We start from the raw sequence: 27,560 nt of genomic DNA, 5'->3' as shown, positions 1-27,560 counted from the left end.
AGTCATTGTCCTGCTGGAACGTGAACCTCCTTCCCAGTCTCAAATCTCTGGAAGACTGAAACAGGTTTCCCTCAAGAATTTCCCTGTATTTAGCGCCATCCATCATTCCTTCAATTCTGACCAGTTTCCCAGTCCCTGCCAATGAAATACATCCCCACAGCATGATGCTGCCACCACCATGCTTCACTGTGGGGATGGTGTTTTCGGGGTGATGAGAGGTGTTGGGTTTGCGCCACACATAACGTTTTCCTTGATGGCCAAAAAGCTCAATTTTAGTCTCATCTGACCAGAGTACCTTCTTCCATATGTTTGGGGAGTCTCCCACATGCCTTTTGGCGAACACCAAAACAATGTCTTTAAGCAATGGCTTTTTTCTTGCCACTCTTCCGTAAAGCCCAGCTCTGTGGAGTGTACGGCTTAAAGTGGTCCTATGGACAGATACTCCAATCTCCGCTGTGGAGCTTTGCAGCTCCTTCAGGGTTATCTTTGGTCTCTTTGTTGCCTCTCTGATTAATGCCATCCTTGCCTGGTCCGTGAGTTTTGGAGGGCGGCCCTCTCTTGGCAGGTGTGTTGTGGTGCCATATTCCATTTTTAAATAATGGATTTAATGGTGCTCCGTGGGATGTTCAAAGTTTCGTTAATTTTTTTATAACCCAACCCTGATCTGTACTCCATAACCAGAGCTCCTTGGTCTTCATGGTGCTGCTTGCTTGGTGGTGCCCCTTGCTTAGTGATGTTGCAGACTCTGGGGCCTTTCAGAACAGGTGTATATATACTGAGATCATGTGACAGATCATGTGACACCTAGATTGCACAGAGGTGGACTTTATTTAACTAATTATGTGACTTCTGAAGGTAATTGGTTGCACCAGATCATATATTTCAAGCCAATCCTCAAACACTCACAGCTTCTACTTTGAAACACCCAGGCCCTCTACTCCGTGATGAATCATTATCAGTTCAAAATGGTGTGAATACTTTTTTCCCCATTTCTCTCTTTTTTTCCACTCGTCCCTTTTTTCAGATAATAATAAGCGGTACCAAAAAAAAGAAAGAAAGTTTCTGGTCGCCTTCTTTGATTTCCATATTCTGTGTGGAAGGTAACCCCCGAGGGCTGTGACCAACTGTCATCCTTCCCCTGGGGGCAGGTAGAGCTCTGAGAACTGCTCTCTGGAGATCCCTAATGATGAGGCTCGTTTTTGAACGGATCGGCCTTGCCACGTCCTATCACTTAGCTTAACTAAGCAGGAGAGAGAGGCAAGGTGACAGGACGAGAGACAGAAAGAGGGAGAGTGGCGGCGAGAGAGGAGGAGAGAGAAAGAGAGAGAGAAGGAGAGTGACGGAGAGACAAAGAGAGATGTGGGGGGGAGAGGGAGATGGTGAGGGAAAGAGAGAACGAGAGAGAGTGAGAGAGAGAGAGAGAGAGAGAGAGAGAGAGAGAGAGAGAGAGAGAGAGAGAGAGAGAGAGAGAGAGAGAGACAGAGAGAGATACACACAGTTATGGTCAACTTTCTGGCATGTATGAACCTCTCCTTTTCTCTCCTCCACACAGTTTATAGCAGATGACTCAGAGGGCTGGTTTTGCTTCCTCCTAGGCAAATAATTTATCCATATCATTGACTGGCCAGAGATTTCACATAGGCTACCTGGTCAGTCAAGTATAACTAAGAATCTGATTAAAATGTAAGGAATAAAACCAGCAGACAGTGCAGCCTTCGAGCACCAAGTGTGCATTGAGCAAACTTAAACATTCAAAGACTAACTTTGCCATGCTTTAATTTGACAATAAATCAATCATAAATGCCTAGCGATTGAAGCACGGGAAATTACAATGTTTACCTATCCATCTTGCAAATCTCAAGGTGCGTCAGACAACTTCATAACAACTCATATAAACATAAAGTACATAAATCGCTCAAAGCCATAACACAGATATTGCTGTACCGAAATCCAGTACGGGCATACAGTGTAATTTAAATATGAACACAATAAATGTAGACGACTAGAGCTTAATCAGTGTGTATCCATTAGATGCCTCTCCCTCTTCCTGCTCTTCACCAACTACACTTAGATTGTCTTCAATCATTTGGCAAGTGATGCGATGGCATTTCACCCCCACATTACCCAAAACAGCCTTGGTTAAGCTCGTTCCCCTCTCTCCATCCCTTCATCTCTCCATCTCTCTTCCTCCAAAACATCCCAAGGCTTCTCTCCCTGCAATTTTCAGTTTAGATTGATTTTAGCTCTCCTGGAAGCCAATTTGGCCTGTTTGCATGTTCTTATATTCTCCTGATGGGATTTGCAGGGGGATTGTTGTTAGCTGAAGAAGGCCAACCGTGGTGAGAAGTGGGGGATCAGATCTCATATTAAAAATAATAGTAATGGCTATAAATATCAGCAGTCTAGGGGTGAGGGGAGGGAGGCACCGACGAGGCCTGTCTGTCTTTCTATCTTGTCCTTTGTACGTTATTAAATGAAGCGAGTGATGGAAACACCTGGGACAGAGTATGTGTCTGTGTGTGTGTGTGTGTGTGTGTGTGTGTGTGTGTGTGTGTGTGTGTGTGTGTGTGTGTGTGTGTGTGTGTGTGTGTGTGTGTGTGTGTAGAGAGATACTTTATAGATTCGCAGGTATGTGTACGATGTGTGTGTGTCTACGTCTGCGTGCATGTGTGTGTACCTTCGCTGACAGGTGGAGAATTGTGAGATTGTGTGCTGTTGGAGCATGGCAGTGTGGAGACTGCTATGTCTCCTCAATACAGCTGACTACCCAGCTAGCACATAACGTTCTGAGAACCATACGTTTCTTAGAGCTTGGTGAGAGCATGGTTGTCCTATGGTTACTTTGCAACTTTCTGGGAATGGTGCAGGATAGTTGCTTGGCTTTGGAACATTCTCAGCATATTTAAGCAACTTGACAAAAAAATTATCCTATTTCTTGGTATTTCATCACTTTAAACGAAAGTTTCCAAAAAGTTCAAACATGGTTACATTTAATAGAAAAAACTGTAATGTTCTAGTAACGTTCTCCAACTGCTTTGACATTGGGAATGTTCTCAGATAGTTCAGAGAATTTTAAGAAACATTGTTCTTCTGTGGGAATTTCATTACTTCAGCATAACGTTTCCTACAGGTTTCCTCATGGTTCTATTTAAAGTAATGTTCTCAAATTTTTCCAAGAACGTTAAAAAACGACGTTCTTCTGTGGGAATTTCAATACTTCAGCATAATATTGCATACAGGTTTCCTGATGGTCCATAGAAACCACAAGAAAACTTTAGTTATGTTCAGAGACTGTTATAAGAATGTTATTTAAAAATATATACATTCCGTTCTCAGCATCAACAAAACTCTCCCTATCCTCTATCTTATGGGCGGCGCACAATTGGCCCAGCGTCGTCCAGGGTAGGGGAGGGAATGGCCGGCAGGGATGTAGCTCAGTTGATAGAGCATGGCGTTTGCAACGCCAGGGTTGTGGGTTCGTTTCCCACGGGGGGGCAGTATAAAAAAAAATATATGTATTCACTAACTGTAAGTCGCTCTGGATAAGAGCGTCTGCTAAATGACTCAAATGTAAATGTAAATGTTGTTAAGTATGTTCAGGTGTGTTGGCACCACCCACTATTTGGCCAATCCTGATCTTAATGAGTGCTTTTTTGTTTGAATAGACTAAAATGAAAAGCTATGTATGCGTAAAAAAACAGGGCATGCTAGCTCCATCCTGGTGGCGCAGTGGACTAATTCCATAGATAGACAACAGGAGATCATATGTTCAAATCTCTCTGATGCCTTGTCACAATAAAACATATTTTTTTCTTATTTGCCTAAGGAAATGTATTTCCATTTGTGCTTGGAGTTAAAAAAAGTTCACCCAAAATAAGCTAGCAGTGTTATTAAAAGTCTTATTGAAACATTCAGTAAAGGTTTGAAGGAAGTTATTAAAGAACCTCAAAATAACCTACAATTTCTGTTCTCAGAGTGATAAAAAAACCTCCCGGGAAAACATTAAAGGAATCAGAGTAAAACATTCTCAGAACCTCCCTGCAACCTAAAAATAAACATTCCCAGAACAGGCAACATTTTCACTACTGTTTTCTGAAATAAAATGTAAAAGATACCGGTCAGGAAACATATTGCTTCATTCCCACAACCAATGTGAAACCAAAAACATACGTTCCCACAACTTCCAAGGAACCAAATGTACTAGCTAGGTACATCCTAGCACAGCACACAGCACATGTCACACTGCACACTAAGATAAAAGAGAGAAAAAGTCAAGCTAGTTCTCTTAAACTCCTGTGAAGTAAAGTCAGAAAGAAAAGTGATGTGTGCAGAGAGGGGGAAGAGGGAATAAAGAGAGAGTTAAGACACAGACGTCATCTGGAGAACTAGCAGGAGAGAGAGCGAGAGAGAGAGGAGGAAGAAAGAAATCGGGGCGGTGGGGAGAGGGTGGGAAGGAGGAAGAGATGAGGCTACACTCTGTGAGAAGAAATCCACAGCATCTTTGCATTTAAAAACCTAAACTTTAGGATATAAAAGGCAGGAGCAGAAAAGCAGGACACAAAGGAATATTTACAATTCCAGAGGAAAAAAAAGAATGTGTCTTGAGGGTTAGTGTCAAGATGCTCATCATATCTTAGATGTCAGAAGATATAGTGGCAATTGTTGACAGACTTTGCAGAGGTAGTCACTGTTATTCCATAGAGATAGAGGGACAGAGACAAAGAGAGAAATAGAGAGAGAGAAGTGAACTTCTCCAACTCCCTCTCCTATATCTCTCTAAACAATGTTTACTCTCACACCTCTGACATCAAACAGAGGGAGCTATTCGCTTGTAAAACTTTACCTCCATCTCATATTCAAATCTTTCTCTTCAATGACAGAGAGAACAGGTATATAATACTCAGTTAATCCATGCTGTTCAACTTTCTGCTCCCTCATGGTTTATCAGTGCACTGAAAATGTATCTGCAGTATTCTATATATCCAGTAAACATTCAGGATAAACGACTCCAGCAATCATACAGTATGATGTGTACACACACATTCTTAGCAAGTTGTCTTATCAGTTTAAAGATCAAGCTGGTAAATCTGACATGAGGTTATACTTTACTGATTTAAATGTAATGAGAGGATAACCCAAACTTGACTGACACTCCCAACAGTGATAGGGACATATAATATAACATGATTGAGGGAGCAGGGGGTGTGAGTAGAAAAATCTGTCTTAATCATGGCAGGATACTCTTGACATCGTATCGACAACGATGTTAGCTTGACTGGCAGAAGACCAAGGAGGGGAACCATTTTGGAAAATAGCTTTTAAAAATTAGCAGACAGTCTTCCTCTTAATCATCTATGAAAACTGTCTTGGACTGCTGGCCAGTTTCCCCCAGGGATCACCATTATGCGCACACACCACAGTAAAACACACACACTAAAACACACACACTGTTGATGTTGACGTTGGAGAAGACTGTGATCGTTGCTGAGCTTCATCCCGCTTCAGAGAAGAAAACTCAGGGAAACTTCAAGCAGCGAGACGAAAGCAGAGAGAGGAGACGAGAGAGGAAATGAGAGTGCTGTAAAAACAACTGATGATTTCCATCAAAACAGATTGTCAAACCAGATGGGGGAGCTCACCAAAACTGGGGCAGGATGGATGGAAGAGAAGGGGAAACAGACTTTGATTGGCTAAATGTGCCATCTTCAACACATATCAGACTGTACTCCCCTATTTATAAAATATGGCTTTCCTAAGCACCCTGCTACTCTGCTAACTTGTCGTCCTAAAGGGGAGTTTAGGATTTTAAATTTGATACAGTATACTAAATGATTTGTGGAATACTTTGAATTACAGGCACAAATGCTTTGTATCCCAGATAGCTAGGGCTCAATTCAACAGAACTTACATTCAGTATGATTCAGTATTTAATATAGTCAGCATGCTTCCAGTGTTCAGAATAAGTAGTGTGTGTGTGTGTGTGTGTGTGTATGTCTGTGTCTGTGTCTGTGTCTGTGTGTGTGTGTGCGTGTGCAGGCAGTGGTTTGTATAAACATATTTTACATTTACATTTTATTCATTTAGCAGACGCTCTTATCCAGAGCGACTTACATACAGTAGCTATGGCAGGATGGTTTTGTTTCCAGGCATAGAATCTTCCATTCATCATGAAGTCAGGTCATGTATCCAGGGAGCACAGCATATCAGTAATTTGCTGGACTGAGGGCTCCCCTTTGACCCCTTTAACTGCAACAGGTTCATTCCTCCCTCAGGAGGCTGGTGTGTGTGTGTGCGTGTCTGTGTGTTTGTGTGAGTGATCTCTTCATGCATGCCTGCAGTCTATCTATACTGTATGTGCAGGCGTGCACAAGGTTCCCCCATAGACTCTCATGGCTGGTGATGTGATTCTGCATGCTTTGGCCATTATCACATTGCCTCTGGCTACACCTGCCCACTGCTAATCAGCATGCCTGGCATTGATCCACCCTGCAACACAACGAATCCAATGCATCCTTTAAAACAGGCACGCTTAGCCATAACACGCTATCTGGGACAGACCAAAAAAGTGTGTGTGTGTGCTTGCTGTAAGCAACACAGATGCTTAATTACTTATCTGAAATATGAGGCCACAAGTCACAGTATAGCATCAGATAGGGATGTGAAAGAAACTGGCGAAACCGGCAGTTGATAATTGAATCTGATAAATATATTTCCCATTCTCTCTCTGCAGTGGATTGATTGTAGATGAAACTGAATCCTCCATAGAAGTATCTAGTCTGTATTTTGCCCTTTACCATGCCTGTAGCGCTCCTCCAGGTCTGCTGTGGAGCCCCAGGCTAAACTGACTCCAGTGAATGTAAGACAATCCTTCCGGCAAGCTTTATGCTACTCACCCCATATGTTGGTGATATGATGAACTGAGGTTGGATTTGACATTTTACTGGTTGGCATAGAGACTGTTCTGATCCATGATGGACCGTCTAGAGATCTTCAATAGCTTGATGTTTGTTTTCGGACAACTCAGGGCTGGATTGTAAATTGACTCCCTGAAAAAGATGTGTTACTGTGTGGACTATCCTGGCTAAATAAAATAAATGATACAACCGTGTAACCCCAATATCTCTCATTGACATTAGTAGTTGAATTTTCATGACATGAATGCATGATTTACAGTGCCTTCAGAAAGTATTCACACCACTTTACTTTTCCACATTTTGTTGTGTTACAGCCTGCATTTTAAATGGATTAAATTGAGATGTTGTATCACTAATCTATACACAATACACCATAATGTCAAAGTGGAATTTGGTTTGTAGAACATTTTACAAATTAATAAAAAATGAAAAGCTGAAATGTCTTGAGTCAACAAGTATTCAACCCCTTTGCTACAGCAAACCAAAATAAGTTCAGGAGTAAAAATGTGCTCAATAAATCACATAAGTTGCATGGACTCATTCTATGTTCAATAATAGTGGTTAAAATAATTTTTGAATGACTACCCCATCTGTGCACAACACACATACAATTATCTGTAAGGTCCCTCAATCGATTAGTGAATTTCAAGCACAGATTCAACCATAAAGACCAGGGAGGTTTCATTTGGGATCCAATTGGTAGGTGTGTAAAAAAAATAAAAAGCAGAAGCTGAATATCCCTTTGAGCATGGTGAAGATATTAATTAGGCTTTGGATGGTGCACAAATACACCCAGTCAGTACAAAGATACGGGTGTCCTTCCTAACTCAGTTGCCGGAGAGGAAGGAAACTGCTCAAGGATTTCACCATGAAGCCAATGGTGATTTTAAAACAGTTACAGAGTTTAATGGTTGTGATATGAGGAAAATTAGGATGGATCAACAACATTATAGTTACTCTACAATACTAACCTACATGACAGAGTGAAAACAAGGCACTTAAGCAATACTGCAAGAAATGTGGCAAAGAAATTAGCTTTTTGTCCTGAATACAAAGTGTTATGTTTGGGGCAAATCCAAAAACAACACATCACTGAGTACCACTCCTCATATTTTCAAGCATGGTGGTGGCTGCATCATGTTATGGGTATGCTTGTCATTGGCAAGGAAAAGGGAGTTGTTTAGGATAAAAAGAAATGGAATAGAGCTAACCACAGGCAAAATCCTAGAGGAAAACCTGGTTCAGTCTTCTTTCCAGCAGACACTGGGAGACAAATTCACCTTTCAGCAGGAAAGTAACCTAAAACACAAGGCCATATATACACTGTAGATGCTTACCAAGAAGACATTGAATGTGGCCTAGTTACAGTTTTGACTTAAATCGTCTTGAAAATCTATGGCAAGACATGACAATGGCTTTCTAGCAATGATCAACAACTAACTTGACAGAACTTGAAGAATTAAAAAAATAATAATGGGCAAATATTGTACAATCCAGGCGTGCAAAGCTCTGAGAGACATGCCCAAAAAGATGCTGCCAAAGGTGTTTCTAACATGTATTGTCTCAGGGGGGTTAATACTTATCTAATCAAGATAAATTAGTGATTGGAAAATGGAAAACAAGGACATTTCTATGTGACCCAAAACTTTTGAACGGTAGTGTATGTATACATATATGCAGTGGTGTGAAAAAGTGTTTGCCCCCTTCCTGATTTGTTATTTGTTTGCATGTTTGTCACACTTAAATATTTCAGATCATCAAACAAATTTAAATATTAGTCAAAGATAACACAAGTAAACACAAAATGCAGTTTTGAAATGAAGGTTGTTATTATTAAGGGAAAACAAAATCCAAACCCACATGGCCCTGTGTGAAAAAGTGATTGCCCCCTACAGCCTAATAACTGGTTGGGCCACCCTTAGCAGCAACAACTGCAATCAAGCGTTTGCGATACCTTGCAATAAGTATTTTACAGCGCTGTGGAGGAATTTTGGCCCACTCATCTTTGCAGAATTGTTGTAATTCAGCCACATTGGAGTGTTTTCGAGCATGAACTGCCTTTTTAAGGTCATGCCACAGCATTTCAATAGGATTCAGGTCAGTACTTTGACTAGGCCACTCCAAAGTCTTCATTTTGTTCTTCAGCCATTCAGAGGTGGACTTGCTGGTGTGTTTTGGATCATTGTCCTGCTGGAGAACCCAAGTTCGCTTCAGCTTGAGGTCACGAACGGATGGCCAGACATTCTCTTTCAGGATTTTTTGGTAGACAGCAGAATTCATGGTTCCATTTATCACAGCAAGTCTTCCAGGTCCTGAAGCAGCAAAACAGGCCCAGACCATCACACTACCACCACCATATTTTACTGTTGGTATGATGTTCTTTTTCTGAAATGCGGTGTTACTTTTACGCCAGATGTAATGGGACACACACCTTCCAAAAAGTTCAACTTTTGTCTCGTCAGTCCACAGAGTATTTTCCCAAAGGTCTTGGGGATCATCAATATGTTTTCTGGCAAAAATGAGATGAGCCTTAATGTTATTTTTGCTCAGCAGTGGTTTTCGTCTTGGAACTCTGCCATGCAGGCCATTTTTGCCCAGTCTCTTTCTTATGGTGGAGTCATGAACACTGACATTAACTGAGGCAAGTGAGGCTGGCAGCTCTTTGGATGTTGTTGTGGGGTCTTTTGTGACCTCTTGGATGAGTCGTCGCTGCGCTCTTGGGGTAATTTCGGTCGGCCGGCCACTCCTGGGAAGGTTCACCACTGTTCCATGTTTTCGCCATTTGTGGATAATGGCTCTCACTGTGGTTCGCTGGAGTCCCAAAGCTTTAGAAATGGCTTTATAACCTTTTCCAGACTGATGGATCTCAATTACTTTCTTTCTAATTTGTTCCTGAATTTCTTTGGATCTCGGCATGATGTCTAGCTTTTGAGGATTTTTTGGTCTACTTCACTTTGTCAGGCAGGTCCTATTTAAGTGATTCCTTGATTGAGAACAGGTGTGGCAGTAATCAGGCCTGGGTGTGGCTAGAGGAATTGAACTCAGGTGTGATAAACCACAGTTGAGTTGTGTTATAACAGGGGGGCAAACACTTTTTCACACAGGGCCATGTAGGTTTGGATTTTGTTTTCCCTTAATAATAACAACCTTCATTTCAAAACTGCATTTTGTGTTTACTTGTGTTATCTTTGACTAATATTTAAATTTGTTTGATGATCTGAAACATTTAAGTGTGACAAACATGCAAACAAATAACAAATCAGGAAGGGGGCAAACACTTTTTCACACCACTGTATATATATATATATATATATATATATATATATATATATATATATATATATATATACATACCCTTTTTTTGAATACATTTCTATTATTATTATTACTTTCCAACCCCACCATCCCTCCCCTAATTGGAGTAAACTATAAACTTAAAATACTTACTTATTATGGACACAGTATGCTTTACATGAGTTATCTTGTTGTTAGTTGTTATTAGTCCCATCCTTCAGCTCCATTCAACACCTCCCATCTATATCTTAACACCACCTATGTTGGATTTCTATTTGCCATATATTTATCAACTGTACTGTGATGTTTTACAAAAGTTCTGAACCTTTCTATTCTCAAAGTTTCTACAGTTTGTGAACTGAAAATAAACATCTTTGCTAAAAGTATTATTATATTATTGATTGATTGACTATGACTTTTCAGATCACCCAGTAGTGCTATCTGCAGGGTCAGCTCCATGCAAATATTGTAATCCTTCAGCCATTCCTGGACCTGTGTCCAGAAACAAGCTACAAATGGACAGTACCAAAACAAATGATCTAATGATTCTGTCTCTTCACAGCCAAATATGCAGAGCTGGGAAGATTATATCCCCCATACAAATAACATTCTATTGGTAGCAAGAATTTTACATAATAATTTAAATTGAAAAATTCTAAATTTTGAATCCGGTGTCGTTTTGCGTATCAGTTCATAAACACTATGCCATGGAATCGGTACGTCAAAAATCTCTTCCCAACTATTTTGCAATCTATATGGGACGGCTGTCAATCTTTTGGTCCTTAAATGAAATTGGTAAACTTTTTTATTTATCACAATTTTCTTTAACCAATTATGTTCTTTAATGCAAGGCCGACAGACAAGTTCCTTACTTTTTCCTCCTTCCACTTTCCTCTTCCATTTTTGCGGTAATGCTGCAATTATTTGGTTGTAATTTTGGGTAGAGCAGACATTTCCATATGTTTTTGTTAGCTGCATGTGTGACATAACTCCACCATTCCTATCGATAATATCATTTACGAAGATTATACCTTTTTTAAACATTTTTTTAAAAAATAACGTTTTTTTTATCAATTAGTATATTTGAGTTTAACCACAATATTTGTTGCAATATTTGTTCTGTCATTTCTGGAGGATTAAATTGAAATTGCAACCAACCTTCTATGGCTTGTTTTAGAAATAGTGATATTTGGGAGATGATTTCCTTTTCAAATACCTGAAAGTGAGGGGTAGGCAAGACCATAAGCAAATAGGTAAACTGGGATAATACTAAACTTTTCCACAAATTGACAGGTATTTACCTTTCCATGGTAGCAAGATCTTATCTATTTTTGCTCACTTTCTATTCAAATTTAGTAAGATCATTTATTTCATTTGGAATATGTATTCAGAGTATATCAACATTACTATCAGACCATTTTAATGGTAAACTACATGGTAATGTAAAAATTGTATTTTTTAGTGAACCAATACGTAATATAGTACATTTATCATAATATGGTTGTAATCCAGAGAGGTTAGAAAATGTATCTAGATCCTCTATGAGGCTGTGGAGGGATTCAAGTTGTGGATTTAAAAAAAACCATGAATCATCAGCGTACAATGACACCTTTGTTTTTAAGCCCTGGATTTCTAATCCCTTGATATTATTGTTGGATCTGATTTCAATAGCTAACATCTCGATGGCAATAATAAATAGATATGCCGATAGTGGACATTTACATTTTAGCAGACGCTCTTATCCAGAGCGACTTACAGGAGCAATTAGGGTTAAGTGCCTTGCTTAAGGGCACATCAACAGATTTTTCACCTAGTCGGCTCGGGGATTAGAACCAGCGACCTTTCAGTTACTGGCACAACGCTCTTAGCCACTAAGCTACCTTGTTTCATGCCTCTTGACAGTTTAAAACTTTCAGAGAAATAGCCATTATTTATTATTTTACACCTATGGTTCCTATACATGATTTAAACCCAATTTATAAGAGATTGTTCAAAATTGAAATGCTCCAGGCATTTATATATAAACCCCAGTCGTACTTTATCAAATGCCTTTTTGAAGTCTGCTATGAATAGTAGGCCTGGCTTCCCAGATTTTTCATAGTGTTCTATTGTTTCCAGTACTTTCCTTATATTATCTCACATTTTTCATTAATTCTTAATACATTTTAGAATTTTTCTTCCACTTTGACATTACAGACTATTTTCTGTAGATCGTTTACCAAATATGACTATTAAATCCATATTAATCCCATTTTGTAACACAACAAAATGTGGAAAAAGTAAATGTGTACTTTCTGAAGGCACTGTATGTGGAAGTTAAAGTAACATGTGTATTGCAAGTTAGACTTCTGCTTTAAATGACATGTTATGTGTATGTGAGTAGCAGTTATTCATTTAGTGGTGTTGCTTTAACTATGATGATTGTATATTCAGTGTGAGTATATAGGCATGCATGTTGCAATAACTCTGTCAAACCTGCAAATCTCAAATAAATACTAATCGTGTTTTTGCTAGTTTCGTTTTACTGCTTGTTAAAGGAGATAATGCTAGGATAGTGGCAATATTTCACAGTCCCAAACTCTTATGTCTATGTCTTAGCAATGCACACCATTTTTCAAACCCTGCCCGTGTAGCCTACTAGCCACATTTGAAATTAAATAACTACTTGTTCATAAATAAACATACCCAGCATAAATAACAACATTACTATATCGTTGAACTTAAACTGGCACAAACCTCTATAATATTGAATGATTTATGGACATCCATGAGCTAGTTTTAAGTCCACTGTTGGTTTGGTCCCTATGCGGCCTTCGTGAACTGTCTTCCTCTTTACATGATGGTGCAGCCAGGGGAAAATGTTAGTCAGGCCACAAGAGCTCTTCACCAGGAGCTTTGACGGCTACGATATTCAGCTCAACATTTAAATAGGCTGGATCGTCAACTCCCGAAAATGTAGCACCCACCTGGATGATGCTTCGGCGGTTGTAAAAGCTCCAGAAAAGACCACCACATCTTGGTAGTATCCGGAACAGTCCCCTTCGAGGCGAGCCTGTAGTTTCTCATCCCGCACACCGCTTTCAACCTCCTTCCAGAAACTGGGTCAGGTGGAAAGATTACTCTGTGTTGATGCATCGTTCAAATAGTTAGCTAGCTAGCCAAGCCACATAAATGGACTTCCCATCACCAGTCAAGTAACTACATGGGTTACCACCAGATATTTTAGGTCAACCCTCAACAAGTTATCAAAAACGAACAACAATGATTGAAAAAAATGCTATTTAAAAACTGATGAAACTATAAAATACTTACAAATGTACAAGAGTTCTCTGCCTAGGCGGCCTCACAGCACCTCAGCTCCATGGCAACCACGGAACAATCAAAGGATTGTACCTAATGTAAGTATGACACCCCCCTCTGTGTCAGAGCATCTCCCAGCTCACATCGCAGTGTATTTATGTCATCCACCTATTGCTACAGTAGTGCTAGAGTAGTGCTGATGCACAGTGTTTAAATTGGTTAGGCTGTGGGGCTGGGACACTGACTGAATCTAATGTGTAGACAGATGATATATCGGGGACTCTCATCATCAAAGTTCCTCATACGAGATTGGCTTGCATTGCCTAGCTCTGCATAGTCTACTGTACTGTCTCCATAAGTAGGAGGGATGCGGGGTGGGGGAGAGGGGGGTGTTTCTTTGGGGAATTGCACATTTCAGCAGTATGGATATTGCTGAGTTGGGGGGAAAGACAGAAGAAATAAACAGATTTCCCTCTCTATTTTCTCTCCATCTTTCTCTCTTCGGTCTCCTTCTCTCCATCTCTTCAGGGAGCTGATTGACACAGGGTCCTTCCACAGAGGCGGGTGTCTGTCTGATGTTTGGGTCTGTAATATGCGTCTCTTTACTTATTAGGCAAACAGATGCATTATTAACCAGCCACCGTGCAGTGCTTGCTGTGCGTGCTATCTATCTATCCTCTCTGTGTATTCTCCCTGTTTGCTACCGTGTCTTCTCATTCAAGTGTAAATTGGCCAGGTCATCAGGCGGCCATGACAGTGATCGCAGGGGTCTTGAACCCCCTTCAAGAGAAGGGATAGAAGCTACAGATGCAGCACATATAATGGTTCTGAACAGGTGATGGCTATCAATAAATGAATCAATGTCCCAAAGCATAGTAGGAAGGACTTGGACTCCCAAGTGTGTTTCGTTAGAGTAAGACAACGTTTCCACTTGGTGTTTCATCAGCTCTGACCTTTTTGTTGCTAAAACTATTATCTCGATAAGATGTATGAGGGGTCTTAGCACTAATATGTGATTAAAGATTATAAATGTTTGAATAGAAAGGCATAATTCCCCTTGATGAGGCCCTCTTTCCCTCCCTGCCTCTTTCTCTCCCTCCCTTGCCAAAGCATTGGTTGGTTTTATTCCTAAGGAGGGGAAGGGAAGGGCACAGGTGGTTATGTTCCTATTGCTAGGCCATTACCGCAGGACCATGAAATTAACAGAGCTCGTTTGGAGAGAAACCTATGGAAGGAGATTTGACTATGATACAAAGAGGGCGGGGCCATTAGGGCTAGCGATAACCATTCAGTATACATTTCCTTTTTAACTTGCTGCCACATTAGATATTAGATTGAGTGTGGGACTAAGCATAGTTTCAACTCAGAAGGAAGTGCCGCTAGCTTTGCCTGAAAGCACACTAAATATAAAAATACTGCTGTGAAAGGATTATTCTCACCCAGAATCACACTTAGGGCAAATTTAGCAACACATGGATAGCTGAGGAACACTTGAGAAAATGAGTGGCAGAGGAGACATTTTGTGTGAGGTGTTTTACTTGCCATGACTACATGTATTTACTTGGCTGTTCATTGTTAAATAAAAAGATACTGTACATTGTTAGTGGGTCTCTTGTGATTTTGATGCTTGAGTTTTTCTTTACTGTTCCCCTTAAGGGGAAGCGTCAAGCATGATGGAAGTCCTATTAGTCCTTTGGATTCCTACTGAGAGACATTAGAACAAACAAAGCCTGCCCAGTGGGCCACAAACTGGTTGAATCAACATTGTTTCCACGTCTACGTTGAATCAACGTGGAATAGACGTTGAAATGACGTCTGTGCCCAGTGGGTGGATGCAAACTCCTTCTGCCAAATTCAGAGAGACAGAGGGACAATTAGCCAGTCTGGGGCTTTTGTGTGTGTCAAATAGCTTCAAACTATAGAAAACTACTGAAATAGGATTTCTGATGGCTTGTCATTGTTCTAGAAGCAGTTTGGTCCTTCAATGTTCAGAGGACTCTGCAGAGAACCAGATTACATACTGTAAAGTGGCAGTAAAGAGCCCCTCACAATCAGATTGAGTATATTGATTCATAAGGTCCACAATGTTTTTCAGCAAAGGGACATATGCACACAGCAATATACAGTACGCTCCAACTGTGTTTATTGTGCTTTACCCTTAGGCAGGCCTCAAAAACTAAAACTAAACTAAAATGTGTTTTTAATTTGATGGAAATCTGAAGATTAATGGTGATTGCCAACAAGATCAAACTCTGTTCCATGGTATTTACTTGTTATGGTTTTCATTAAGTTGTCAATAGTTAATCACCTGTATACTCCACTGTTGGAGCATTGTTGGTAAGTGAGGAGAATGATAATCATTGAATGGTTTTATTTCAGCTGTATAGATCAAAAGTCTGGGCAGGACGATGCAAAGATACTCCACTGTTTTCTCCCAGAAAATTTACTTGTTTTTGTTACATTTACCAATAAATGCAAGCTGAAGCAATTAAATTAGATGTGTAAACACCAATGCTGGCTGAGATGAGTTACAGTTGTGATGCTCTCTGGATGACAGCCTTCAAGTCAACACCAGAGGACTTCAATATCTGATTGCTCTAATTTAATTTATTTTTTTCTCTGGCATTTTTCAAATGTTTAGATATGTGGCATTTTGTTCAAGCCTGACTGGGTAGGAATTACAGCTGTGTCTCTCTGAGGGGAGCGAGTGTGTGTGTGTGTGTCTATGTATGTGTGTGTGTGTGTTTAAGACTCCTCACCAAACCTACAGTTTAATGAATAACTGCAACTGACATCCATTACATCTTGCTGAACCCATACATAATATGCCTCTGATGACTCTAATATGTAATTTAGACTGTAATGCATTAAGTATTGCAGTGCTGCATGCCGTGAGGGCACACATTGAAGTCTAGAATCCTGCTGGATGAGCTGTTTAAATGAAACACGAACCCAGAGACGAGGCCACAAAGGATATTTAACGAGAAGCATGCCTGCCTCCAAGAGACTAACCATGAAACAAAGACGTCTTTAAAACACTAAAAGGCCATATTAGCTCAGTGCTTTTTAATGGGTGGTACCAGTTTTATCCTTATTTATATCGGGCCCACAAAGAACAATATACTGCCATCTGTACATCCATAAAAGTGCCCCCCATACACAGGGATTGATGGTGTTATTGGGGCGGACACATGGTGGTGTTATCATTTCACATCTTTGAAATTTTTTGTTGATATCTGTTGCAAACACCCAATAGGCTACTTTAACCATGGTTCACACCCATAAGGGCATAAAGATGTACACATCAGCTAGGTGGCTAATGTTCCTCAATGCTATATGGTGGTAACATCAAATATACTCATCTAGCGCCTGTCGTGGCAAACAGTGTTTAGGATTGATCATGTGCTAGCATCAGCTTCCTGTTGTCAATTTTCTTCTACAAATTGGGAAAATATTGTGCAGTAACTACAGCCGACTCTGGTATTTTGGATGCAGTAATTGCAGAATAACTGCAGTGTACTGCTGTTGAACTGCACTTACAATGCAAAATTACTGCAGTGTACTGCAGTTTTACTGCACTCTGACGGCAATCTTTTTTCGTAAGGGTACACAAACCCTAGTTCTAGTTTTATATCTTTGTGTCTGCCTCTACGGATTGAGATCATTTGACCACCAACAATGTAGAATCATTTCTGAGTAATCAAGCCATGAAGAGATAAGAGAATGAGATACAGCCATACTTACGAAAATAAATGGTCTGAAAATAGACTGTTTGAGTCAGTATGGGCTTAATCACAAATTCATAGAGCTTTTTAAAATGCTGTCCAAATAAGTTGTTGAGAGTGAAGTGGTGAGTGGTAGGTTGGTTGCCAGAGCCATTTTACTTCATGCTACTTCATCCCTGGCCTGGCATCTGTCGAAGTAACAGCAGGCCTCTCAGTTGTTGGAGTCCCATTAGAAGATTTAGGTCTCGTTTCCGCAAAACGGATGTGGTCGTAACTAGTTACCACAGCCATAAAGTCATAAACCCGCCTATTTCTAAAATGTATCTTCTTAAAATGTGATTTTAAACCTAACCCTAACCTTAACCATAACCTTAACCACACTGCTAACCTTATGCTTAACCTTAACTGTCAATTAAGACCAAAATGCTTGTTTTTGTTTTCAAGAATTCTTACAATATAGCCAATGTTGACATTGTGGCTTTGGTAATTAGTAGAAACCAATGGATGCCGATATCCACACAGATGTGTAGGTAGTATTAGCTTATTCAAAGTGCCTGTTGCCTTCACACACTAGCTACGTTTCCATGAACTTGTCCATTGCGTTTCCATTGAACTGTCTTGTGTCGATAAAAACAGCTGGACGTAATGACATCACACCTAAAATAAATATTTGTTTTACTATAATCTAGAGTGTGGAATAAAAATGAAGTGGTTGAAGTGTTATTATTATTATGCATGTAGGCAAATTGCGCATTAATAAATTGGTCACAGCCTGTATGCCCTCCCACCTGTTTCATGTCTCAGGTAGCCCACAAAAGCCAGCATGGATAGAATGCAAGAAAGTACTAATATTTGCCATACTCTAATAATGATAATAACTGCCACAGTCCGTGCAATGGTGAAACTTGCACTCCTGTAGATCTGAAATAATTGGATGGTGAAACTTGCATCCAGCTAACCAGAAAAACAAGGCAAAGCAATTCAGGCATTCTTGAAAGTCAAGACAATCCTTGTCCTGCAAATAAATATTATTTGTTATGGTTGAAAAATAGATTTAGAAAGCAGTAAGCATTTAGAATTAAATGTTGAGTGGAGTTTTATAGTTACTTAATGACATCAAGTTCCCTGCGTACCTTCAAAATAATTAGGCAATCATCATTTATTCGAAAAACACTGTTTCCATCATCATTTGTTGCAATAAAGAAAGTTTGACAAAATAAAAATCCACCCCTGTAGAACAGATGAAAACGTTGTCGATCTTTAGAACATTTCTCCTATGTCACATTTTTTTTTTCGACATTGCTTTTGTCTAATAAATCTGGGCCAATGGAAACCTGCCTAGTGTGTGGCATGTTGAATATAAAAACTGGATCGAACTAGTTAAGACACTGATCCCCTAGGCAGTTGCCAGCTGGGTTCCACTGTCAAGGCCAATCCTGCTGCCATCTTGGATTTTTTGGACATTACATTTTATAAGATTTTCTGTATAATAGACTATACAATCTCAGTATTTTGTGCCATTGTTGATAGCTGAATATAAAGTAACCGTAGTTAGGAGATCCTGGTGAGCTAATCAACTTCAATACATATTATATTGGCAAGTCAAAAAATTATCTGCATAAGAACATTTCAGCATTCTTTTGAGCAGAGCCTATCCAATCACATTTATCCAACCACTAAAGTCAGCCATCTTGCTGTTGTCATGACTGCTTGCAGTGCACACCTGCATCATTATGAAAATGGTGTTTCATTGTTCTCAATTTAAATGTATGAGATCAGATAAAGCATCACAATCTACAGTTTATACTAATGTTATGACAATTCAAAACAACCCATGAGCTGTTTATTATCTTGTAGCAACAGTCAAATAAGCGGGTTTGGTCTCTAAATCAGACAGAGACCTAGGCTCCAATGCAAAGGTCAAACTAAAGTATTCCATTGATCCACATCCCAGCCTTGCCTTGCTGAAAACTACACTCCACATGGCATGACAAGTGTAGGTGTACTTACCATCTCCCTTATTTTCTTATTAGGCTACACTATAACTAAACCACACCAATTCCCTTTGTTCTACTATCTGTTTCATTCATGGCCACTATCTTCAATCCATATCAATGTTTGTTTTAGTTTGTTCCCCTTTAACCTAGATCAAAGAACGAATGCCAATCAGACCTGCATGGTATAGGCCTATATACAGCATCTAGGCACCATTTGGTATCGCATCTATTAATATACTTGCTACCACACACACACACACACACACACACACACACACACACACACACACACACACACTGGAAATAGACCAGACATTTACAGTGGGGAAAAAACGTTTTTAGTCAGCCACCATTTGTGTCTTGGCCATAGTGGAGTTTGGAGTGTGACTGTTTGAGGTTGTGGACAGGTGTCTTTTATACTGATAACAAGTTCAAACAGGTGCCATTAATACAGGTAACGAGTGGAGGACAGAGGAGCCTCTTAAAGAAGAAGTTACAGGTCTGTGAGAGCCAGAAATCTTGCTTGTTTGTAGGTGACCAAATACTTATTTTCCACCATAATTTGCAAATAAATTCATTAAAAATCCTACAATGTGATTTTCTGGAGAAAAAAAATCTCATTTTGTCTGTCATAGTTGACGTGTACCTATGATGAAAATTACAGGCCTCTCTCATCTTTTTAAGTGGGAGAACTTGCACAATTGGTGGCTGACTAAATACTTTTTTTCCCCACTTTCAGTTTTACATGATAAGATAGTGGTTTCCTTGGTTTCTATGTACCACAATGAAATTGTAATTATGTGGACTTGTTTGGGGTGCATCTTTGATAGCATCGTTTTGCATATGGCATATTTGAACTTTTTGTGATGCTCCCATATCCATGCAGTATTGTGATTAAATCAAAGCTCTAGAGATAGAGTAGGCTTCATTGATGTACTATTGATTGTTCAGTTGTGAAGATGTAATAGCAATGTATCCGTGTACATCGTAACTGAAAAACAACTTTGATCTGTGTATGTGTGTGTGTGTGTGTGTGTGTGTGTGTGTGTGTGTGTGTGTGTTTTGTTTGTTTGTTTGTGTGTGTGTGCTGGAGAGTTGTTTTTCTACAGCAGGCCCAAAACATTATCGCATTGTCTCTGCATTGCATAATTATTTGGCTAAGATAATTACAATGAGTGAATAACTATCACTACTCACATCAAAATAGAGCGGTCTTGACAATGTCAATATGCTATTGTATTGTGTTGTTATATCTCTGCTTTGATCTTAGAATAAAGAAACATGAAAAGTTGATAGCAATCTGCTTACTATTTTCAACAACGAGAGTTGAATGGGGTTTGGTGTGGGCTTCAGTGTACGGTGACGCGCGTAGCATTGCATTCAGTTCAAGCCGCTGCTAGATGAAAACCATGTACAGCGCCAATCTGTAGTGCGCTACAGGTCCGAGAAGGACGTTCGCTGTACAGTACTTTATTAGTGGCCTATTCTGTCACGATTACTTCGACTTTGAACGTTAATTTCTTAACTTACTTCAGACCTGGTGTCTTTTCGAGCTTTTTTTTTTTTTTGCAAGCCCAAAATGGTATAGAATAAAAGTGAATAGATACGCGTATACAATACAATATTTTTTATTAGGCGGGACATCATATATAGGGATTTTTTTCTGTTGTTATTTTCACAATGTACATTTGTGAGCAACGTCACTGGACACTAAATCAGTCAAAGCTACGCAGATCCGAAATGTAGAGTAGAACACACCATAATGTGAATATGTACTTTATAAATTCGATAAATGTTTTTTGTAAAAGAGTTTCTATAGATGTCTCCATTGGCTGAAATATGTTGCCTTTTTTTCTCTTTTAATGTCATCTCTGGATAGTTAGGCAGCCTACATTTGGCTTGTTTTCAATATGTTCAGCATCCAAAACGGAACACCATAGACAGCACAAAACAAAACAAAACAAATCTTCCATTCGTGCAAAAAATGCTTTGGGCGTGAAAGCACTCTTCTCTTGGACGTCCGTTATAATTCCATACACCTCACTTGACGGAAACCCTAGTTCTATGCCATAGGCTATACAAACACAAAATAGAGGATTGGAAAATAGGCCTACATGTAGGCTAGTTCGGGACTTTTAGTTCTTCGATTCATATAACGTTATTCTCATCTGTTCAGTAGTCCGGGTACACAGAGGTACACTGACTCGTCTGTCTGTTGACAAAAGTTAATTGATTCCCAAGTGATAAAATCCAAATAATCGACAAGTGGTAGCCTATACATCACGGAGCGATCGATTCGGTTATCCTTCCAGATTGGGTTTGGTCGATGGATTTGAATGTATGAACTCCAAAGAAACGTTCATGTTTGAATTAAATATATACTGTATAGTGTGTGTGTACACATATGTCTGTTGTCTTCTTCCTCGTCTGACAGTTTAGTTCAAATAAAATAGCAAATGTTTGTCTTTATCGTTCCTCAACCGTGGAGGAGTCACGTTTGCGATTTCCGTGATCGCATATTAAATTATAGTGGAAAGACTAGGAAGCCTGAGAAAGTGGAATATTTCCATCCGCCCATGAGCGTGCCCCGTTCCAGCTTCAGATACACCCGGTCCTCGCGCTCCAGTTGCAGAAGAACGCCGTTGCTCGCGGCCTCCCGTGTAACGTCCTGGTCACCGGCGAAAGCTGATATGACCGGGTAGTCGTTCTGCATCAGGTTGACCTGGTGTAACGGAAACAGCACGCATAGATTTCAGACCTGTTACATCGTACGGTTGGCCTACTCTAATTACGGACCAATAATGTACCCATTTGGGTAGGCTGCTCCGTGGCATAGCCTACAACAATACATTATAGCCCAACTAGGCCTACCATCAGAAAACGTTGAATAGCGATCATAGTAAAGCAAATGTTGACCATTGGTCTTACCTGTATGGTTTGTCTGTTGTAAACCTTGACCACATGAAAGCCGAAGCTGTATATTCCCCTCCTTGGCGCCTGGAAGACACTCGCTTTGAGATCGAAATGGTTGCCGATGTTCACTAAAGCCTGCAACACAAAGCGACAAGATAACGCACAATCAGCACCCAGAGTCACCATATCACAGACTGAGACACGGCAAGGGTTAAACTAGCCAGATTACCAAGCACTTTCACACTCCGTAATAGAGTGGTCCTGTGAAGGCGCGACGCACATTATCCAATGCTGCTCGCCTGTCACTTGCGGTTTTCCAATTGGACAATAAATGTTTATAGTTGAAGTCGATAAACGTAGTAGTCGAATCATTGATTTCAATAAATACACGTTGGTTTTGTTGGAGGGGGTGCAATGAATTAATATAATACTATCCATAATGCTCCAGCGCACCAGCTGGGCGTAAAAATACTCCACTTGATGGTTGGAGAATTTACAGCAGCAGTCACATCTATTGTTGCGCCGCAGTGCTTGCGCGTCCCTTAAACCTACACAAGCCAGACTATATATACAATAACCTACATATTTTCAAATCACAACATTTGCATCAAGCTGCAGCTTTTATGCATATTTGGGGTAATTACGCACAACGATCAAAATGTCCCCGTTATCATACTGCAACATTTTCTTGCAGAGGCTCCCCAAAACTGCGCTCAAGTTTTTGAGAGAAAGAAATCTCCAAACGCATAAACACAACCCAGGTCAAGTTATCATAAACCATTTGCATGAACAAATTATGCTGTATGCCGCTTCAGAAAAAATATATATTAAACATCTTATCAATCCCCAAATGAATTATCTATCCAGATAGGGACAATATTTGCATGCGCAAATTCCCGGGACGCCTGACCTGGTCAAAGTAGATGGTCATAGACGTGTTGCTCATATCGGAGGGCTCGTGATTCGTCCCGCGCACCGCAGAGAAAGCCACCTTGGCGCCCGCCGAACGGACGGATATCCCGAGCGAAGAAGTCACCCCGCCGTCCGAGGACGGGTTGGAGTCACAGACCACCAGACATTTCCCCTCCAGAACGATGGGTTCCGTGTCATTCTGGCCGGCGACGCAGAGCACCACTCCGTATCCCATGAAGAGGCTGAGCGCCAGCATGGCACAGGGGCCCGGGCAGCGGGCTGGCACCACCATGGTCTGGTCGGAACTCTGATCCTTCCTGTGCACACTGATTCTACACGGCAGCTCCTTGGAGGTTTGATAGGACGCGATCACCTAGTCCAACCTTACTCCTCTTCTCTCGCGCTTTCCCCTTCTCTCTCGCTCTCTCTCTAACACACACACTTTGACACACACGCTCTCTCTTTCTCACACTCCCCTTCCTCCTGTGCGTCTCAGTTGATATTAGGCTGGTCTTCAAACATATGGTGTGGTGGTGTTTCCTGGTGATTTAAGAAACAAATAACAACTGATTTATGACATACTATTAAGTGTTTAAGAGATACTAAACTGAGTGTTAAAAAGGATTCATTGGGATCCATAGAACTACACAAAAACCCGTGCGTAATTCGCACGGAATTCGAAGGTAGCCTATACAGTAAGTGCGTCAAATGTAGGCCATTTCATTTAGGCTATAGCATTCAAATGAGTAAATATGAGATGTATCACCTCCCATTATTAAATGAACGTTATTAAATACTCATGCAATTTGGAAATCCTAAAAGCAATCAATGTGATCAATGATTTAAGGTCAATGGGGGTGATTTAATTTTTTATTCCTTTCAAGTTTAATTTGGCCACTCTTATACTAGCCTACTCTTTTGCACTATCCAAACACCATACATCTGTGTTCCCGAAAAGACGCCTGTACGGTACCTGTAGTAGGCCTATCCATAGCGTGGAGTCAGTCTCTCATTCCGCATAGGAAGCAGCGCGCAGAGTGAACTGAGCGGTGGGCTCGCATCCTGTGCTGAAAAGGGATCGCCCCTTGCTTCAATTTCAAAGGCGACTCACGCCCATCCTTTATATTCAAGTACAGTAGTAATGTCGTAGACACCGCGTATAAGGGCACCTCACTCACTAGTAGGCTACTACAGTAGAATAAGCACACGTATGGATTAATGAGTTTGTTTACATAAGCAGTTGAATGTTGTGAGATTTTACATCAGTGGCCCTCGCGGGACAGCGGAGTTCATTGCTGCCTCCCAATCTGCACCCGCAATTTATACCCCGCCTTTCCCCCTTGTCTTGTCCCGCGCCTAATCAGAGATGCAAGGGGCAGAACAACGGATATCATTGCTTTTTGCGCTGTTCCTATAATTGGGTATGTATGTCACTAATTTGAGCTCAAAACTGGCAGTTTTACAGGAGCCACATAGATACTTGTGCGACACCCAGCGGTATGAAGGCGGTACTGTCAGCTCTTTATGTTTTCTCACCAGAGGTGCATGGTGAACTTATGTTTGACTAATGAGGACAACTACCATGCTATCCTGTTGTTTTCTATTAACAATGCTTGTGTTTCTGAGGCTAAATTATTAGGTTAAAGTGAACAGCCACTTGCAGTCTTTCATTGCCACTTGGTTGTGTCATTAGTTAAAGCAGTGGGAGTATAACATTGGGGGAATTACAGTAAGTTATTCCTTTGCAACCTTCCATTTCATTAATAGTTACGCTATCTATGAATATTGATATTATGCATATCTGATATTATTGATGATATTAGCTGGAGGGCTGAGAGGTCAGGATTCAGTTCCAGTTATGTGTCTTGCATAAAAAAATGTGTGGTGCAGCAACATGTGTGATTTCAGTTGATTAATTAGGCTTAAAACAATTCATACATGGAATCCCCCACTCCAAGGGCCAAGGGTTTTCCCACCCAGATCCTAACCACGTGACTGGACCAGGAAAAACTCTGGACCCTATATACAATGTATTAGTATACATCCTGTACACCTCACCATTGCCCACTCCCACCCTCTCTGCCCAGCCCTGCCCAAACATGTCATAATACCTTTGAAGACCTCTGTGCAAGGGTCCCTTTCATGGTTCCTTGTCCCTGATGAATCTGAGAGTTCCTTCTCAGAACTGCTGAACCTTCACTTACACTTCGTAATGAGCTGTCACTCCACTCGCTCTAAGCTTTGCTAATTGGCCATATTATGCAAGGAGTTCAGATTCATATACCATGATACGTTTGACTCCACTGATTATCCCAGAGGAGGGGGGAGTAGGTGTATCATTAAGGATCTGTTAGGTATGTCATCCATATTTTAAATGCAATTAAAACAGAATATTCTGACCAGAGGTTGTGTTGGAATTTCATCTGTCTACCTATCTGTCTATCTATCTATCCATCCATCCATACGGCACTGGCATCTATTAATATTTTCATCCATTTATTTATTAATTCATTCATTTAAATTAATCTGTGCATCCATCCACCCTGATCCACCCATCTGTAATGAAATCATATAACATTTTGAAATAATGTATGAAATCTGACATCTTTTGACATCATAACCATCAACACACTGGAAGCCTTATTTGATATTCCACATGCATGTTCCTTTACATTGAAACATCTGTGCTTTTACAACAACAACTCATCCAAGCACTATCCATACTGTCATGAAGGGAATAAACATGGTCAACAGTGTAGCCTGTGTGTAATACAAATCTCCTGACTGATAATATGTGTGGGAGCAACTGTATACATACAGTACACAGTATACATAGCAGTGATAGGCCAAACATCCACGGTATACAATTCAACAAATACTGTCTTTTGTTCATCTATGTTGGAATATAATAATATATCCTTAGACAGCACAAGACATTAAACAATTAACATCCACCAGTTATCCATGTCACATCATCTAGTGACCCACTTGCCTTGCAGTAGTAAAACACCAGACATTATTATGCACTTGTAGCTATATAGACATCTTAATTACAGCTACACAACATGCACTCTCTATCCTCCCTTTCTTCTTCCCCTCTTCCCTCCTTCCCACTTCATTTGACAAACATCACAGTGTCAGTGCTGAGTGACAACCCATGCAGGAGCAAGACATCAGACACCCCAGAGCTAAGACCGACCCGCAGGCCTGCAGAAGGACACCAAGCTAGAGCAACAGACATCAAATGTCAAGCAGAGGCATGGGGGAATGGGGGGGCACGGGGCCATGTATTACCATTACCAGAGGCTGCGTCTGTCCTGAGAGGGGCCCGCCATGGACCAAGGCTCTGTAATGAGGCGAAGGGACTGGCAGTAGGGAGGATGTTACAGCTATCTGCAGTGACAGCTAGCAGAGCAGACCAGCTCCCCGGACTAGGGGGATCTCGACCCTTCACCGTGTGTTGGCGTGTCTGTCTAAGAGCACAGACATCTGCTCTAATGAAAAGAGACTTAGCATCAGTCAGTCAGTTCTGCTGCTGGCGGCTGGCTGCCATTGTTTATCTATGGGCGTCATTTAGAACGCAGTCGGCTTGGTAAATATAGAAAGATTAGGAACCATGGTGGTGGTGGGATTTCCCCTGGTGGAGTGTTTGATTTGCCATGATGTGATGAGATAGGCTTTGATTAAGCAATCAGGGTTGTGATAGTTATGATGAGTGCTGCTGTGGCAAAGAAGAATGGATGTTCATTTGATCATTCCTCCAGTTACCTTGGCTCTATTTGGATATATACTTGTCTGTAGATCAGAGCATAAGGAACTATACCTAACACTCTACAGAGTCCCTCACTACTATATCCTCCAGAGAGGCCAAATACCATTAGAGAGAACAAAGCATATATAGCTTTGGAAAAAATTAAGAGACCACTGCAAAAATATAAGTTTCTCTGGTTTTACTATTTATAGGTATGTGTTTGGGTGAAATTAACATTTTTGTTTTATTCTATAAACTACTGACAACATTTCTCCCAAATAATTTATTTATTTATTTTTTAGTCATTTAGCAGACGCTCTTATCCAGAGCGACTTACATGAGCAATTAGGGTTAAGTGCCTTGCTTAAGGGCACATCGACAGATTATTCACCTAGTCGGCTCGGGGATTAGAACCAGCGACCTTTCGGTTACTGGCACAACGCTCTTACCCACTAAGCTACCTGCCGCCCCTATATTGTCAATTTGAGAATTTACTTGCAGAAAATGACAACTGGTCAAAATAACAAAAAATATGCAGTGTTGTCAGACCTCGAATAATGCAAAGAAAATAAGTTCATGTTCATTTTTAAACAACACTAATGTTTTAACATTTGGTGGAATAACCCTGATATTCAATCACAGCTTTCATGCGTCTTGGCATGCTCTCCACCAGTCTTTCACATTGATGTTGGGTGACTTTATGCCACTCCTGGCGCTAAAATTCAAGCAGCTCAGCTTTGTTTGATGGCTTGTG

General features: G+C 40.5%; 1 protein-coding gene and 1 long non-coding RNA gene across 3 annotated transcripts; both read right to left on the bottom strand.

The window, feature by feature from the left end:
- Nucleotides 1-6,149: 6,149 nt before the first annotated feature.
- On the bottom strand, nt 6,150-13,571 carry LOC121549485. Of its 2 annotated transcripts, none has more exons than XR_005996825.1 (4): nt 13,521-13,571; nt 13,175-13,306; nt 6,894-7,046; nt 6,150-6,486 (listed from the first exon to the last, which is right to left on the bottom strand). It is a non-coding gene; the product is annotated as an uncharacterized LOC121549485 (long non-coding RNA). The 2 variants fall into 2 exon arrangements; XR_005996826.1 differs by having other exon boundaries at nt 13,175-13,329; nt 13,521-13,569.
- Nucleotides 13,572-20,842: 7,271 nt separating this feature from the next.
- Nucleotides 20,843-24,151, bottom strand: cbln2b (cerebellin 2b precursor). Its single transcript, XM_041862202.2, has 4 exons — nt 24,029-24,151; nt 23,054-23,595; nt 22,159-22,278; nt 20,843-21,952 (listed from the first exon to the last, which is right to left on the bottom strand). The coding sequence occupies exons 2-4, from the start codon at nt 23,345-23,347 to the stop codon at nt 21,755-21,757; spliced, it is 612 nt and encodes a 203-aa protein (XP_041718136.1). The 5' UTR covers nt 23,348-23,595; nt 24,029-24,151; the 3' UTR covers nt 20,843-21,754.
- Nucleotides 24,152-27,560: the final 3,409 nt, after the last annotated feature.

Source organism: Coregonus clupeaformis, chromosome 34, assembly GCF_020615455.1.
Source record: "Coregonus clupeaformis isolate EN_2021a chromosome 34, ASM2061545v1, whole genome shotgun sequence".
NCBI lineage: Eukaryota > Metazoa > Chordata > Actinopteri > Salmoniformes > Salmonidae > Coregonus > Coregonus clupeaformis.
The sequence above is the reverse complement of the archived record's forward strand: the minus strand, read 5'-3'. Positions and strand labels throughout refer to the sequence as shown.

What these genes read in the sequence shown, in the direction of transcription:
- cbln2b (XM_041862202.2), bottom strand. Translation starts at nt 23,347, where the DNA reads ATGGTGGTGCCAGCCCGCTGCCCGGGCCCCTGTGCCATGCTGGCGCTC. An exon ending in TGACCATCTACTTTGACCAG is followed by an intron (nt 22,279 to 23,053) that starts GTCAGGCGTCCC and finishes TTTGTGTTGCAG; the next exon opens with GCTTTAGTGAACATCGGCAA. An exon ending in ACAACAGACAAACCATACAG is followed by an intron (nt 21,953 to 22,158) that starts GTAAGACCAATG and finishes CCGTTACACCAG; the next exon opens with GTCAACCTGATGCAGAACGA.